The 15,862-nt window shown below is 40.4% G+C and overlaps 1 protein-coding gene across 4 annotated transcripts in view; it reads right to left on the reverse strand.

The window, feature by feature from the left end:
- The window catches only part of Vdac3 (voltage dependent anion channel 3), a 25,499-nt gene extending 14,575 nt beyond the window's left edge, over nt 1–10,924 (reverse strand). The window contains exons 1-4 of one of the 4 annotated variants that reach the window (XM_008824225.3): nt 10,785–10,924; nt 6,004–6,072; nt 4,805–4,854; nt 2,135–2,137 (exon numbers count right to left, since the gene is read on the reverse strand). In XM_008824225.3, coding sequence (XP_008822447.1) covers nt 2,135–2,137; nt 4,805–4,854; nt 6,004–6,070 — 120 coding nt within the window. In that variant the 5' untranslated portion in view covers nt 6,071–6,072; nt 10,785–10,924. Of the gene's footprint in view, nt 1–2,134; nt 2,138–4,804; nt 4,855–6,003; nt 6,073–10,439; nt 10,743–10,784 lie in introns of those variants that run through there. The other 3 variants (XM_008824226.3, XM_008824227.3, XM_029559212.1) reach the window with 3 other exon arrangements.
- Nucleotides 10,925–15,862: the final 4,938 nt, after the last annotated feature.

A 15,862-nucleotide genomic window follows, 5' to 3' on the forward strand; every position in this document is an offset into this window, starting at 1 on the left:
GCAAAAACATTACATGCTATTGGAATACGTTGTTTGGTATATCTGGGTGCCACCAGAGCACTATCCTCATGTGTCTCGAGTTCTTCATGCATAAACTATTAACCCTAATGCCATCCTCTCAAGATGAGCACTAACATCATCGGTGGAATTTGCTTCAGACTGAGCAGATGCTGAATAAGCATGGGCTTCCCCCTCTTTTCCTCTGCTTTGTCTCTTAGGTCTTCCACAAGTACATTCAGATGGTTAAAAGGTAGTGTTTCAACTTTACAAATAAGGAATTTTAAGTTTATAAAAGTTATAGGGAAAAAATAATTTTCAATATGCTTACTTTCTTTTAACATTATGCCTCTAAAGCTACAGGTAATGGTCAAAGTTCTTTAAAAAGGGATGCCCCCCCAAAAAATCATATAATCATGATGTGATTCCCTTGATTCCTTAGAATGACGATCATCCTGGGCCCCTGCTTTGCTTCAGCCACAAGCTGACCTCAGTGAGAGGTGCTATGAAAATGCCCCAATGGCATGTGATGCAGTGGTAGGTACTGTGAAGGAAAAGGGTGCTAGGAGATCACAGTGCTGGGTTGGAGACTCCTACACTGGATATAAAAATAACTTGTAGATTAGAAATGCATGTGCAAACATCTTAATGTTAATTGCATTAAAATGAATTTTTCTATATGAAATTTTAATTTTTAATAATGAAATGGAGATCTTTTTAAAGGTTAAAACATCATTTAATTTATGTCTTATAGGGTTTATACTGAGTACAATATTGTATAACTGTAATAATTCAACTGTAAGCCTAAAAATTTACAGCCAAATTTGAAAGAGATGCATCCTACTTCAGGAAAACGTTATTGAATATGTCAATTGTGTTGTAATGATATGCTTCTTCTAAGTATGTTGTTATTAAATAAATCATTTTTAAAAATTAAAAAAAAAAATATCTGTAAAAATTTCAGTAAAAACATTTTCAACAATATCTGAAGTTATCTACCCATTTTAACAATAAAACAGAATACTGAGATTTATCTTATTTCCTACTCCTTCATCTGGCCTGTAAAACTTTCAGTAAAAACATTTTCAACAATATCTGAAGTTATCTACCCATTTTCACAATAAAACAGAATACTGAGATTTATCTTCTTTCCTCCTCCTTCATCTGGCCTACCCTCTAATATACCAAATAATCACTACAGTAAGAATATCCTCTTCCCATGATAAGTGTCCTTTTTATCATAAGACAGTAAGTAATTAGAAATAGACCTTCTTCCGGGGGGAAGCAGTGAGTATCTGTCACTGACAATCTATGACTGTCAAGAAAAAAAAAAGCACTCTGCTTGGCACTGTTTTCAAGGAGCATTTCTGAAATCCTGCAAGCAGCAATGAAAGGCTGCCCTTCTCAAGCAGTTGTTTCACTGCCTGCAAACTTAATCCTCCCTTTAATGAGTGCCCTACCCCCTAACTCTAGGTCCACAGAGATGAAAAGATGACGACACTATGATCTGTTTATCAACACCACACAGAAAGTGTCCCAAGTGAAAACTGTGCTCTACACTTAGGGTGAGGGTTAGGAAGAAATGATAAAGCATAGCCATTAAGTAATTCTTTAGTGTGACGATCGTTTGCTTTTAATAATAAATCCAACTGTCCAATATTTTATTTTTTACATTTACTTTTCTAAAACGACAATCATAGCAAACATAAGTATTTTGGTGTTAGGAAAGCTTTATACACAAAATTAAGGTGAAAGAGTAGCGAATTATGTCTTCCTTGTTACCATATCATCTCTTAGTTGAAGTTCTGTCAAAAATTTAAAGTATCAGAGGTATAAATTTCAAAGAGAAGACTAGGACTGTTTTAAGTTGTATTCTAGGTTCATAACTGCTTCAGTTTGAAGCTGTTATCAGTTTGTCAAATGCCACCATTAGATCAAATAGCAAAAAATATACTCATTATGCACTTAGGACATCTTCAGGTACATAAAGTCTAATAATTAACACAAAAACAAAAGAGTTACTGTTAAAACAGAATCCAAGCAGTGTGCAACAAAGGATAAAATTTAACCTAGATCACTACAGAGACCAAAAGCAATCATAAAACAAGCACACAAATACGTTTTTTTATTTCCTTACCATCTAAATGCATATTACCACACCACAGCAGCATGAAAGGGAGAGAAAATTATAGGTGACTTTTGCAATACAAATTTAATTTGTGAACATTTTGAAACCTATTTTAACAGAACCATATACACAATATGCCTACCTTAGTAAGGCAGATATATGATACAGAAACCAAGAGAAAGGGTGATATTAGCAAACCACAGCTGTACAAAGTACAATACAAAATATCAAAGGAATTCCACGTGCTTTTTATCCCAATTAAATTATTATATTCATGCCAGGCGTGGTAGTTCATGCCTTTAATCCCAGCACTTGGGAGGCAGAGGCAGGGGGAATCTTTGTGAGTTCAAGGCTAGCCTGGTCTACATAGTGAGTTCCAGGACAGCTGGGGCTGCAGGGAGACCCTGTCTCAAAAAGATAAAAAAAAAAACAAAAACTAATTATATTCATAAATAAATAAAACTTGCATGGGTTTGAATAGGTTAGCACCAACTAAAGATATAGCCTAAGGAAAAAATCAGAGACTATGGTGAATTAAAAGTTAATTTGTGGTACAGCTCAATGGTGAAGAGTATGCCAAGCATGCAAAGCACCTAGGTTTGATTCTTGGCACCAGAGCCAAAAAAAAAAATTAATGCACCCGGCCCAGTGGCGCAGGCCTGTCAACCCAGCTATTTCGAAGGTTGGCAAGAAGATCAAAAGTCCTGGGCTAGAGTGTGTTCAAGGTCCGCATGGAAAACTTATTGAGATCCGGTCTTGAAAAAGTTAATCTATTTGCTGAGATTTATTACATAAAAATTCTGGTTAATGACACACTTCAAAATATGTTAATAAGTATTTTATCATATTCTTGACTTCTAGTAGAAAAGACTGGAGGTTAAGAATAATCAGTTAAGCCAGGAGTGTTGGCATGTGCCTTTAGTCCTAGCTCTCAGGAGACAGAGACAGGCAGATCGCCATGAGTTCCAGGCCAGTTCATCTACATAACAAGTTCCAAGTCAGCCAGAGCTATAAGTGAGACCCTGTCTCAAAAACGAAAGATTTATATGGAGTGGGGGAAGCACTTCAATAGTGCCCAAGGATAGCCAAATGGGACATAAATACTATAAGTGTATGCTACTTCATATTATGTAACATAGTGAGACCCCATCTCAAAATTTTTTTTTAAAAATCAGTTAAAAACTGTAAAATAATCTTGTATTTCTACCTTTTATATAAGTTAATAAGGACAGGACAGAGATTAAAATTATTTTTTTTTTTTTGAGACAGGGTTTCCCTGCAGCCCCACCTGGCCTGGAACTCAACAACACTGCAAACCAGGTTGGCCTTGAACTCACAGAAATCTGCCTGCCTCTGCTTCCCAAGTGCTGGGATTAAAACTGTATGCCACCATACCTGGTTTAACTGATTATTCTTAACCTTAATTTGTTTTTGTAAAAACAGAATAAATCTTAGGGGCTGGAGAGATGGCTCAACAGTTAAGAACACTGGCTGCTCTTGCAGAGGACCCAGGTTTGATTCCCAGCAACCACATGGCAGCTAACAACCATCCTTAATTCCAGTTCCAGAGATCTGACGCTCTCTTTTGGCCTCCATGGGATTTGCACAACGTGGGTGCAAGCAAAATACTCATACACATAAAAAAAAAAACAAAAACTGGAAATGCAATAAAACTTAAGTGAACTCATAGTAATGGAAGTAAAGGTATTCATGCATATTCAAGAAAGTATAAACATGACCGGAGTCAAAAATACATACTCTGGCCTGGCGTGGTGGTGTGCCCCTTTAATCCAAGCATGTGGGAGGCAGAGGCGGTTGGATCTCAGGCCAGCCTGGTCTCCATAGTGAGTTCCAGGCCAGCTGTGGCTACAGGGAGACCATTTCAAAAGACAAAAAAAAAAACAAACAAACAAACAAAAAAACCCATACTCTGTTTCTTCTTTTTTAAAAAATATTTTATTATTTTTACCTTTTATGTGTATGAGTATACTCCTGCATGTATGTGAGTGCACCTGTTTCATGCAACACCAACAGAGGTCAGAAGAGGGTGTAGGATTCCCTGGAATTGGAGTTTCTGACACCTGTTAGCCATCGTGTGGGTGCTGGGAACTGAACCCGGGTCCTCTGCAAGAACAGTCAGTACTCTTAACTGCTGAGCCACCTCTCCAGCCACATACTCTGTATCATAAAAGAATAAGATTCAGGATACATTTATGAAGACAAACACAAAGGGTCCCCTAAAATTCAACCTAATTGTCTATAGGTTTCACAGGCTCCATGAAATCTTAGGTTAGGGCAAAGTTGTAAGGCAGACAGCTGTGTCAAGAATATGTTGTTTTATACAACTACAGTATCCAGCTATTTTTAAAGTCAGTTCCTTTAAGTTAACTGTGCTATATCTATTAAAAATATACTAGGTATGCCTGGGCATGGTGGCGCATGTCTTTAATCCCAGCACTTGGGAGGCAGAGGCAGGTGGATCTTTGTGAGTTTGAGGCTAGCCTAGTCTACATAGAGAGTTCCAGGCCAGTTGGGGCTATAAGGAGACCCTGTCTCAAAAAAAAAAAAATTATATATATGTATACATATATATATATATGTGTGTGTGTGTATATATACATATGTGTGTATGTGTGTGTATATGTGTGTGTATATATATATATATATTTAGGTACTCACCACTCCACTACAAGACTTAGTTCTCAGATCTATTTTGACCATGCCAAATCCTAGAAACAGAAACAAAATTAAATGCACAAAATTTAACATGGTACTCAAATAATACCTTCCATATGGAAAATACATGATATTCTCATTAAGTGAGAATTCAAAAAGAAACTAAATTGTAACAAAAGAAATATAATTCTAAAGTCCCTCAAAATGAGTGAAGTCATACCTTTAAAATATGAAAAATAAGAAAAAACATGTTCTAAGAACTAAAATTACCCAAAAATAATATGCTGATATATGTGTGTGTGCATATATATGCATATATATCCATGTATGTCTATTGTGAGCATATATACACATATATATCATATTATGTACATAAATGTATAAATTAAAAACAAAAATTTAAAACCTAAATATAAATGTCTACTTGGAATCAAAAGAATATTAAAAGAAGTTAAAAAATCACATCTTCATTTTCATTTAAAAAGGGGGGGCTGGAAAGATGACTCAGCAGTTAAGAGCACTGGCTGCTCTTGAAGACAACCCAGGTTCAATCCCCAGCACCCACATAGCAGCTGACAACCATCCCTAACTCCAATTCCAGGGAATCCGATGCCCTCTTTTGACCTCCTCACACTCTGCACGACACAGTTGCACCTACCTACATGCAGGCAATACACTCATATATATAAAATAAAAATAATAATTTTTAAAAAATAGCATTATATGGGCCAGGTGTGGTGGCACAAGCCTTTAATCCTAGCACTCAGGAACAGAGGCAGGCAGATATCTTTGTGAGTTCAAAGCCAGCCTGGTCTAGATAGTGAGTTCCAGGCCAGCCAGAGGAACATAGTAAGATCCTGTCTTAATGGTACAAAAAAAAAACAAAACCACCACCACCAACAAAAACACTATATGGAGGGGAAGAAGCACTTTAATTGTCCCCTCAAAAGAGACATACTGCATGCTACCTCATAGTATAGGTACTAAATATGTACAATTACATGTATATGTATGTAACTGTTCTTAATGTTTGTAAAGGATGTTAATACTTGTAAAGGATGTTTGTAAAATATAAAAGTCTGTTAATATTTATCCCTTAAGACTTACGATGTAGATTAATGCTGACTTAGCTTTATTTTACTAGCACAGTATCTTACACACAACAGGCATTCAACGCTGAAACTTTACAACTGTATACTTACCATATCCTTTGTTAAAGACATCCTTGGCAGCCTTTCCTAGGTCACAGTAAGTTGGTGTGTTACACATAGCTTTAAAAAATGGGAACAAAACAATAACCATTTACTATGTACATACTCATAATTCTTCCACTCTTCCATCTTGTGAAGTAATGTTAAGACCCTAATGCAATCAGAATTCAAAGGCATTTTGTGCCTGAAAAAATAACATTTTAGAACACTAGAAAACAAAAGTGCTGTCTCACAAGATTCAGAGGTCATCTTTCTGACTGCATTTCAAAGAAAAGAAAGTTGTCAGCCAGGTGTGGTGGTGCACGCCTTTAATCCTAGCACTTGGGAAGCAGAGGCAGGCAGATCTCTGTGAGTTTGAGGCCAGCCTGGTCTACACAGCAAGTTCCAAGCCAGCTGGAACTACAGGGAGACCCTGTCTCAAAAAGACCAAAAAAAACAAAAACAAACAAACAAAAAAAAAAACAGAAAAAGAAAGTTCTCACAGGCTGAAGAAAATGCTTTCTTAGATTTTTGTGTATGCCTGTGAATGAGCATATATGTGGATGTGTGTATGTGGAGGTACACATTTGTGGAGGTACAAATGCATATGTGTCATTCCTCAGGCACCATTCTTTTTTTCTTTTTTAAATTTTGTGTGTAAGTGTACTACCTGCATGTATGTCAGTGCACCCATGTCATGCAGTGTCTGAAGAAGGCAGTGTCATATTCCTCTAGAACTGGAGTTATGGACGGTTGTTAGCCACTGTGTGGGTGTTGGGAATTGAATCCAGGTCTTCTGCAAGAGCAGCTAGTGCTCTTAACCACTAAGCCATCTCTCCAGCCTTCATCGTTGTTTTTGTTTTTGAGATGGTCTTTCACTGGTCTGGAGCTCACCAAGTAGTCTAAGCTGGCTAGCCAGAGAGCCCCAGGATTCTGCCTCTTTCCACCTCCCCAAGGCAGGGATTACAATCCATACCACTACACCTGGTTCTTTTACATGGGTCCTGGGGCGCATATACAAGTCCTCATTTTTGTGTGGAAAGCACTTCATCTACTGAGTTATGTCCCCAGCCCACAAAGCAAAAATTTTAAGAAACTGCAAAAATACACGCAATTAAAATCCTCAGGATTGAGGTTTGAGACCTTGGGTTCAATCCTAACACCATAACGCCCCCCCCCATACACACACGCACATGAATACACACACAGTATGCTAGTGCACAGCAGGCCTGACTCAAAATGAAAAAGTAAAAAAGAGAACTGGGGCATCACTCAGTAGTAGAACATTTGCCTAGCACATTGAGGCCTCTAAATTCAATCCCCAAATACCACATATACCAAAAAAAAAAAAAAAAAAAAAAAAAAAAAAAAAAAAAGTCCCGTAAGCATGAAGACCAGAGTTTGAATCCCCAGCACCCACATAAAAAAAATGGCATGGCTATGCATGCCTGTAACCCCAGCATCAGGGCATAGAGACAGGCAGATCCCAGGAACTTGCTGGACAGTCTGTCAAAACAACAAACCAACCAAATAAAAACTTCCAAACATCACCTACTAAATAAAATATACTCATCCAGTGTTCGATCCCTCTAAAGTTTTTCTTTAAATGTTTTAATTTTACCATTACAAAGAAATAGGATAGAATCCACCTGCAGTAACCCCCTTAACAAAAATTGGTGAGAACCTGAAGTCAAAGCCTTTGAAAACCCTGGGTGCCTTGACTTTGTATCTTGCCTACTCGTTATTCATCCAGCTTTTATAGAAAACCAGGATGACCCTCACACTACTTTCTCCAATCCTACCAACAGTACTGAACACCCTCCTCTGCCCTCTACATACGGAAGATCTTTTCCTGCACCAGTTCCTGTTGTGTCCCTGTTGCAACTCAAATGCCATGTCTAACCAATTACAGAAGTGCTTCAGATAAGCCCATTAGCAGGATTTTATTATCAGTTTCCAGGAATGTCCTGCTTGGGGGCTACATACAGCCAAGGATAGCTATAAATGTGACCCATTTACCAACAAAAAAGTAAGCTTAATTAAAACATGAGATTTGGGGCTGATAAGATGGCTTGACAGGTTATAACGCTTGCTACCAAGCCTGATGACTTGAGCTGAATTCCCCAAACCCACAAGGTAGATAAGGAGAACCAACTCTCACAAGTTGTCCTCTGACCTCCACAAGCAGGCTATGCTGTGTACACACACACACACACACACACACACGCACACACACACATTACTCATTTGATTTGGGGTGGGCAAAATTGCTCAGCACTTACCACCAAGCCTAATAATCTGAGTTCAATGCTGGGAACCCTCATGGTGGAAGGAGAAAACCAACTCCCAGAAGTTGTCCTCTGACCATCACATATTGGAAAAAGCACACCCCCCGCTGCCCAACAAATAAATGTGGGGAAAAACAAAAAAACATACCCAAGCATGGTGGCACATGCCTTTAATTTCAGGCATAAGACAGATTTCTATGAATTCAAGGCCAGCCAGGTTTATATAGGGAGTTCAAGACCAGTCAGAACTACATAATGAGACCCTGTCTCAAATGTCCCAAAAAAGAAAAAAAGTAACTTGATTATAAGGTTCTTGAGCATGACCTTTACAGATGACAAAGTTGCTGAGCATGAACTTTGTAGATGACAACACTGTGTCACAATTTCAAAAGGTTGGACATACCTGCAAGTTACAAATACTATGCCCAAAGCATTGACACGACACAAATTAAACCTATCTATGTTCAGTCCAGCTCTTAATCTGGGCTTCTGCTAGGCTTTTACCTATAATTGAACAGGGACTCACTATGCCTCACTATGCAGCCCAGGCTGGCCTCAACTCTGCTATGTAGGTTAGAAGATCCTCCTGCCTCTGCCTCCCAAAAGCTGAATTACAGGTGTGTGCCACCAAGCTCAACTTGACGCCATTCTTAACTGAGAATTCATTTAGAGTTTGTACTGGTCAAATACACACACTTATGATATAAAGTTAAGAGAAAATAGTATGTCAGGTGTGGTGATGCACATCTTTAGTCCCAGAACTCAGGAAGCAGAGATAGGCAGATCTCAGGCTAGCCTGGACTACCTAGCAAATTCCAGGTCAGTCGGGGCTATAGGCAGACCCTGTCTCAGAAGAAAAAGGGAAAGAATACATAAAAATCATAAAGAAAATGCTGGAGAGATGGCTCAGTAGTTAAGAGCACTGACTGCTCTTGCAGAGGACCCAGGCTTAATTCCCACATAGCAACCATCTGTAACTCCAGTTCCAGGGGATCCGATGCCCTGTTCTGACCTCTGCAGGCACTGCACCACACAGATGCACTTACATACATGTGGGCAATACACTCATACACATAAAATAATATTTTAAAAATTCATATATAAAGTTGATTGAGGGCTAGGGAGATGGCTCAATTGGCATACAAGCATGAGAACCTAAGTAGGATCCCCAGCACCCACAGAGTACTTAAAGGGGTAAGGAAAGTAGAGACAGTTGGATCCCTGGAGCTCATTGGTCAGACAGTCAAGTCAAATGGATGAGCACTAGGTTCAGTGAGGAGACCTTATCTCAAAAACGTAAGATGGAGAAAAATCAAGGAAGACACCCAATATAAACCACTGGACTACATATACACGTAAATACACCACATAAACACATGTACACAACACACCAAAAAAATATTATGAGGAAAGGTACGCACTGGTGGATCATGTATCATTTATAGGCAAGACCATGAGTTCATTCCCAGGTACCAACCCGAAGGGAAAAAAAAGTTAAGAGGCAAGAGTGCAGGAAAGGCAAATTAGTATTGACTTATTACATCTTCCGCAATGAAAATTTACTCCAGGCTACAGGGGTTATAGTCCACTTCCAGAGCAATTTTACAGTCCTATCTCTTGTACCCAAATGACCAATTCCAAACTTTTTTTTTACATAGTCCCACTCTTCCAATTTGGTGTTATCATTTTTATAATCATAACTGATGCAATACCTACTGAAATTCTGCCATAAGTCTTGGAGGGAGGTATTGAAAAGCAGGTCTTACACATCCAGACAGAAATGTTTGAAGCTTTAGTCTGGTTTTCATGTTGACCAAGGATAAGATACACTGAAATGTTCAAAACATACATCTAAGCACTAATTACAAGCTTTTAACATTTTGCTTTACTGTTTCTCAAAACCAGCGCCTTGCAAAAGTCAAGAAGTTTAGCTTACCAACTGAACTAGTCTGGCCTAACTCATTCTTATTCATCAAGGCCCATGATTCTGATGGGAAATGCATTGCAGGTATGATCAAGCAAAAACTGAGGCGGTACCACAGCCTGGGCGTTAGCTGAGAGTAAAGCTATAACGTCGCATTTTTATTAGCTCCACAAAACAGACATGCACCATGCCCCAAGGATGCATTAGACCCAGACAGCAAAACAAAACGCGCTAACTGGATAATCCTGCTCCACACAGCCACTGAAACCGACAGCGAAGGGCCCTTTGGGTTCCTCGATTCTGCTTTTCCAGGTGCACGAACAGCAACCTCACTTGGGCCGTAAGCCGTGCAACACTCGCCGGACGGATGCCGGACTCGTCCGGAAGGCGGGGAACGGCAGGGCTGGGTGCGGACTGCGGACTCCAGCGCTCTAGAAACCGCCCTCCCCGCGTTTCCCGCAAGACCGGGGGAAGAAGGCCGGTCCGCACGGCGGGGAGAAGGTCCCCCGCCTCCCCGAGGCCGCTCGGCGTCTCCACCGCGGCCTCCGCTCCTCCCGCCCGCTCGGCGGCGGCCACCTCACCTACGACCCGGGGTCCAGTAGGCGCTCGGCCGGGGCGACGCTGAAGGTCTTCTCAGAACCTACGCCGTCCGCGCCTGCGCGACCTCTCCCCGCGGCGCCTGCGCGCCCGGCGCCCCTGAGCGCGAGTGCGCGCGGGGTAGCGCCAGAGGCTCGGCGTGCGGAGAGGCCGGGGCCACACCGCCAACTGTCCGGCTCCAGGAGGCTGGCGGGCTGTTCTAGGTTAAAGGAGAGAAAAAGAAACGTGGGGTGCTGAAAGATGTGTGCGATTCTAAGTTGGACTGCGGATAAAACAAGCAAACGAAACAGCTATTGAATTAACACTATCGAAGCAATGGGGGAGATTTGAATATAGACTAGTGCTGTAGCAAAGTAAAATCCCCTGGGGTGGTGCGTCTTGGTTATGTAGAAGTGGCTTTGTTTTTAGGAGATATTTGCTGATGTGTTTAGAAGTATGTCTACCACTAACTCTTAAATGGTCCAGAAAAAAATAGACAAATATGACAAAATGTTAACAACGGATAAATATAAGTAGAAAATAATCTATGTGTTAAGCTGTTCTTGCAACGTTCCAATAAGTTCTTAAAATTTCAATTAAAAAATTGAAGAAAGAACCCCACAAAGATGGCCTCTGATGATCAGTACACGATGCAGCTGTTTCTTGAAGCAACAGACATCAATCGTTATTTGCTGGCTTTATGTAAAGCATTTCAAGTTAAGAGAAAAGCATGATAAGGGCCCCTGAGGGACTGGTACTGTAAGTCTTGGACACAAATCTACTGAATGAAGCAGAATAACCCAGTAACCTAAATAAAATGAGCTTTCACATCAAAAGTGACTGGCTTTGGGTCTCAGCTCTGCCAACTCTGTTGTCTTCAGCAACTTAACCTCTTATGCCTCAGTTTCCACATCTGTGAAATGAATTAAATAATATTTACCTCGGTGGGCTATAATGGATATTAATAGTGTATCCATTGCACCCAACATATGGAAATGTTCATTAATAACAGATAAAAATTAATGTGCTACAGGAGTTTAAAAGACATAGCTTGCTTGTGCATATTTGCATATTAGAGATATGGTTTCAGCTTGTGCTTTGGCTCAGACTTGATCTTTGTCAAATATAGCAGGCCATTAACAGAGCACTTTGAAGGGAAATTTGGCCACATTCCTTTCTTGTCTTCAGTTTCCAAAGTCTTTTTGAGAGAACCTGACAACTCCAACCCCAGTCCCATAGCATCCACAGAGACTTGCTCTCTCTCCCAACACCTGAAGCAGGTCCATGATAAAAGGAAACTCTTAAGGAGCCACTGCTGGCAGAAAGGCAGTCTTTCTCTATCCTGTCTTTCAGGCCCTCGCAAGTTAGCTGGACCCAGATTAAGACTTCATATCCATATCACACTCTGGTTTCTACTACCCCAGAATTCCAGCTGCTCCTCCCTCCCAACCACACTGGGATCTAAAGTCTTAGGAAATGGAAAGGGGACTTTTCAGTACAAATCCTGGTAAAATGAAGACTGGTCCAGTAAGACTAATAGAATTTTAGGGGTTTTGAGCAGGAAAGGAATTTTAAACTCCTTCCTTTGTTAAGTCAGGACTAATAATATGAGGAAGTACCCCCAAAAGTCAGTTGTGTCGATCAGGAGGCACATGAAGATGGTATCAGGACACAGATCCTCTGCTCACATCAAGACAACTCATAGATCTTCCCATGTTGACTTTTTGGGAGAAAAATACTATGAAGTTTTATCTAGAACTTTAAAAACAGCTGAAAGAGCTGCTGGTGGTGGTGCATGCCTTTAATCCCAGCATTCTGGAGGCAAAGGCAGACAGATCAAGGCCAGCCTGGTCTGTGCAGGTAGCTCCAAGCCAGCTGTGGCTACAGGGAGACCTTGTCTCAAAAACCAAAAGCAAACCCAGCTGAGAATATTTGGTAGCTTACTGGTTCAAACTAATAGTAATTATTTACTATTTATTTATTTATTTATTTATTTATTTATCTTTTTTTTTGTCTTTCTTTTCGTTTTTCTTTTCTTTCTGAGACAGAATCTTGCTATCCAAACCCAGGTTGGCCTGAAACTCACCATGTATCCCGGACTGACCTCAAACTTGGGGTTCTCCTGCCTTAGCCTCCTAAGTGCTGTGATTGCAGGTGTATGCCACCCCATCTCTGCCTTAATTCTACTTCTTTAAAGAAAAAGACCCATAGCTTATTTTCAGGGACTCTAAAATTCTGGTGAGGCCCGAGGATGCCTGACTTATTGAGCAATGGACAACTTTAAAGAAAAAGAAACATAAGCACAGGCCTTTTCCTTCTAAACGGTGGCAATAGAACACAGGGACACAGTGGTGGCAGCATCTAACAGCATGGAGGGGATGGAAGGCTTCCCAGATGTTTGTAGGTGGGTCAGGAGGGGTATATCAGAGAACAGGCACAGTGTGACCAAAGACTAGTTTCTTAACCCAAAACTCTATGCTAAAGGATTCATCTCAAGCAATGGTCATCAATTTATACCAAGATTTATCTTGACTAAGAATGTCTTAATGTAGCAAGAAAATTAAAACAGGGCTGAAGATGTAAACCAGTTGGTATAGTATTTGCCTAGCATACACAAAGACCTGAGTTTGATCCCCGCAGCCCATAAAACCAGGCATGGTAACACATGCCTGCAATCCCAGACTCAAGAGGAGGATCAAAAGTTCCAGATCATTGTTGGCTACATAGTGAGTTCAAGATTGGCCTGGACTTTATGAAACCCTGCCTCAAAACAAAACAAAAAACAGGTTTCTAGTGGCATGGATTGGCTTCCTGCTGCCAGGCTTTCATCTGGTGGGGACGTACCAGCCTCTGCCTCAGCTGGCCGCAGGGAGTGCTGGGTGATCAGACATTCATCTCCAGCTGTGTGGGTGCCCTCTGTTCCAGCAGACCTCTACCTCCAGGGCCCATAGGACTGCACAACACTGCTTAGATGGTATGAAAAACCAGAGAGAGGTGGATTAGTTCAAAGTACTACTGAAAAACACACACAATAAATATATGAGGACATGTGTATAGCTGAAGGATATATATATATATATATATATATATGGTTTTGTTCCTCTAGAGACCTCTCATTACTACACACATGAAAAGATTCCAGTTCCTATATACATATTTTAAAAAACCAAAAAACAGTGCCGGGCAGGAGAAACTTCCCTTCAAGTTGTGTTGGTTAGGGTACTCCAAGAGACTCTCAAAATAGCACAGGCTATTGCCACAGCCCTAGATTACCACCCAGATCTTAAAGGTAAGACTCTATTGCTGAAGACAGGCCACACTTTGGACATAAGACTTGGAGCAATCGAAGACTAAGCTCTCATGGTATCAGAGGATATTATACAAGCTGTTAAGGGAGAAAAACCAATCAATAATCCTAATAAATAACAATGCCCAGAAAACAATCACTATTGGTGCAGTACTGGAACTTTTTTCTTGGGGGTACTCAACAGCTGTCTAACTGGAATTAAGTCCTGCTCAAGTGGGAGAGAACTCATGTTTGGTACTGTAAACATAGCCAAACACACATGGCTGGAAAGGTCACAAATCCTAGAGAAAAACCTTTCCCACATCCCTAGACCAATATAATTTCTTAATTTATTCTAAATATACATCCTCATATTTACAGACAAGTGTACCTTTTACCCTTCATCAAAAAAGCTTCTTTTTGCAACAGATGGAAACTATTACAGAATTCCAGAATGGTCAAATGCAGAGAATAAGTGTCTGTGAGATGCTTAACCCTAAGTGACACTGCTTCAGTATAACCTCTACACAGGATGAATGCATTTCTTAACTCTCACCAGAGAAGTTTCTTTATGCAGCTGATGGTGATTAACACAGGACCCACAACTGGCCAATGATCAGAGAACAAGAGGTCTCAGAGTACTTATCCCTGAATAAGACCGCTATTTCAGATCTCTGTCTCCCAAGGCTCAGAGATCATTGTGGAAGATGGGGCAGAAAGATTGTACGAGCCAGAGCAGGTGGATGACCACAAGGAAACAGAGTCTTCCAGACAGCTGGTCAGGTACTCATATGAACTCACAGCAATGATAACAGCATGCACAAGTCAAGGCAAGCTCAGACCAGACAAAATCCCAGCACAGACATGGGGACCACAGTGAGAAATCCCAACCCAACCTAAAGAACTTTGGCAATTGTTGGCTGCTAGGAGGGGGAAAGACAGTGTCTTATAGAGTTGAGACTCTTGGTAGGCCCAGTGAATGGATCCACACTGAAAGGACATTGGGGGAAACAAATCATACTCTATAGGGCTCAGGTAGTGGGGGCAGGGAGAGGAGAGCAGATATAAATGCCATCGAAGTATATATTATGAAAATCACAAAAATTCAGCTACAAAATTTTAAAAACCTGCAAGTTTATAATAACAAACACCCATATTAAAAAAAAATCTGGGGCTGGAGAGATTGCTCAGTGGTTAAGAACACTGGTTGTTCTTGCAGAAGACCTGGGTTCAAATCCCAGCACCCACATGCAGATAATAACTGTCCATAACTCCAGTTCCAGGGGATCCGATGACCTCGTCTGTCTTCCGTGGGCCTTGCATGACACAGGTGCACTTAACCTACGCACAGGCAATACACCCATACACATAAAATAAAAAATATATTTTTTTAAAGTCTGGGAGAGGGAGGGATGGAAATAATGCAAAGACTCATGTATGATATTCACACACAGAGGAAAAAAATTTTAATCTGAGAAATATCAAACAACCTAGTGATACACCTCAAGGCTCTTGATAAACAAGCAACCAAAGGCAATCCCAGAGGGCGAGAAATAGTAAAGATCAGGGAAGAAATCGATGAGTAGAGACTAAAAAGTAAATAAATTTAACCAAACAAAAAGTTGGTTCTTTGAAAAAGTAAACAAGATTGACAAACCCCTAGTCAATCTGACAAAAAGAGGTAGAAGACAGAAGAAACAAAATTAGAGCTCAAAACTGCCATTACAACAGACTCCAGTGCAGTAAAGAACATTATTAGAGATTACTTTGCAAACCTATACTCCAAAAAGCTGTAAA

This window comes from Nannospalax galili, unplaced genomic scaffold (assembly GCF_000622305.1).
Source record: "Nannospalax galili isolate Female #2095 unplaced genomic scaffold, S.galili_v1.0 scaffold569, whole genome shotgun sequence".
NCBI lineage: Eukaryota > Metazoa > Chordata > Mammalia > Rodentia > Spalacidae > Nannospalax > Nannospalax galili.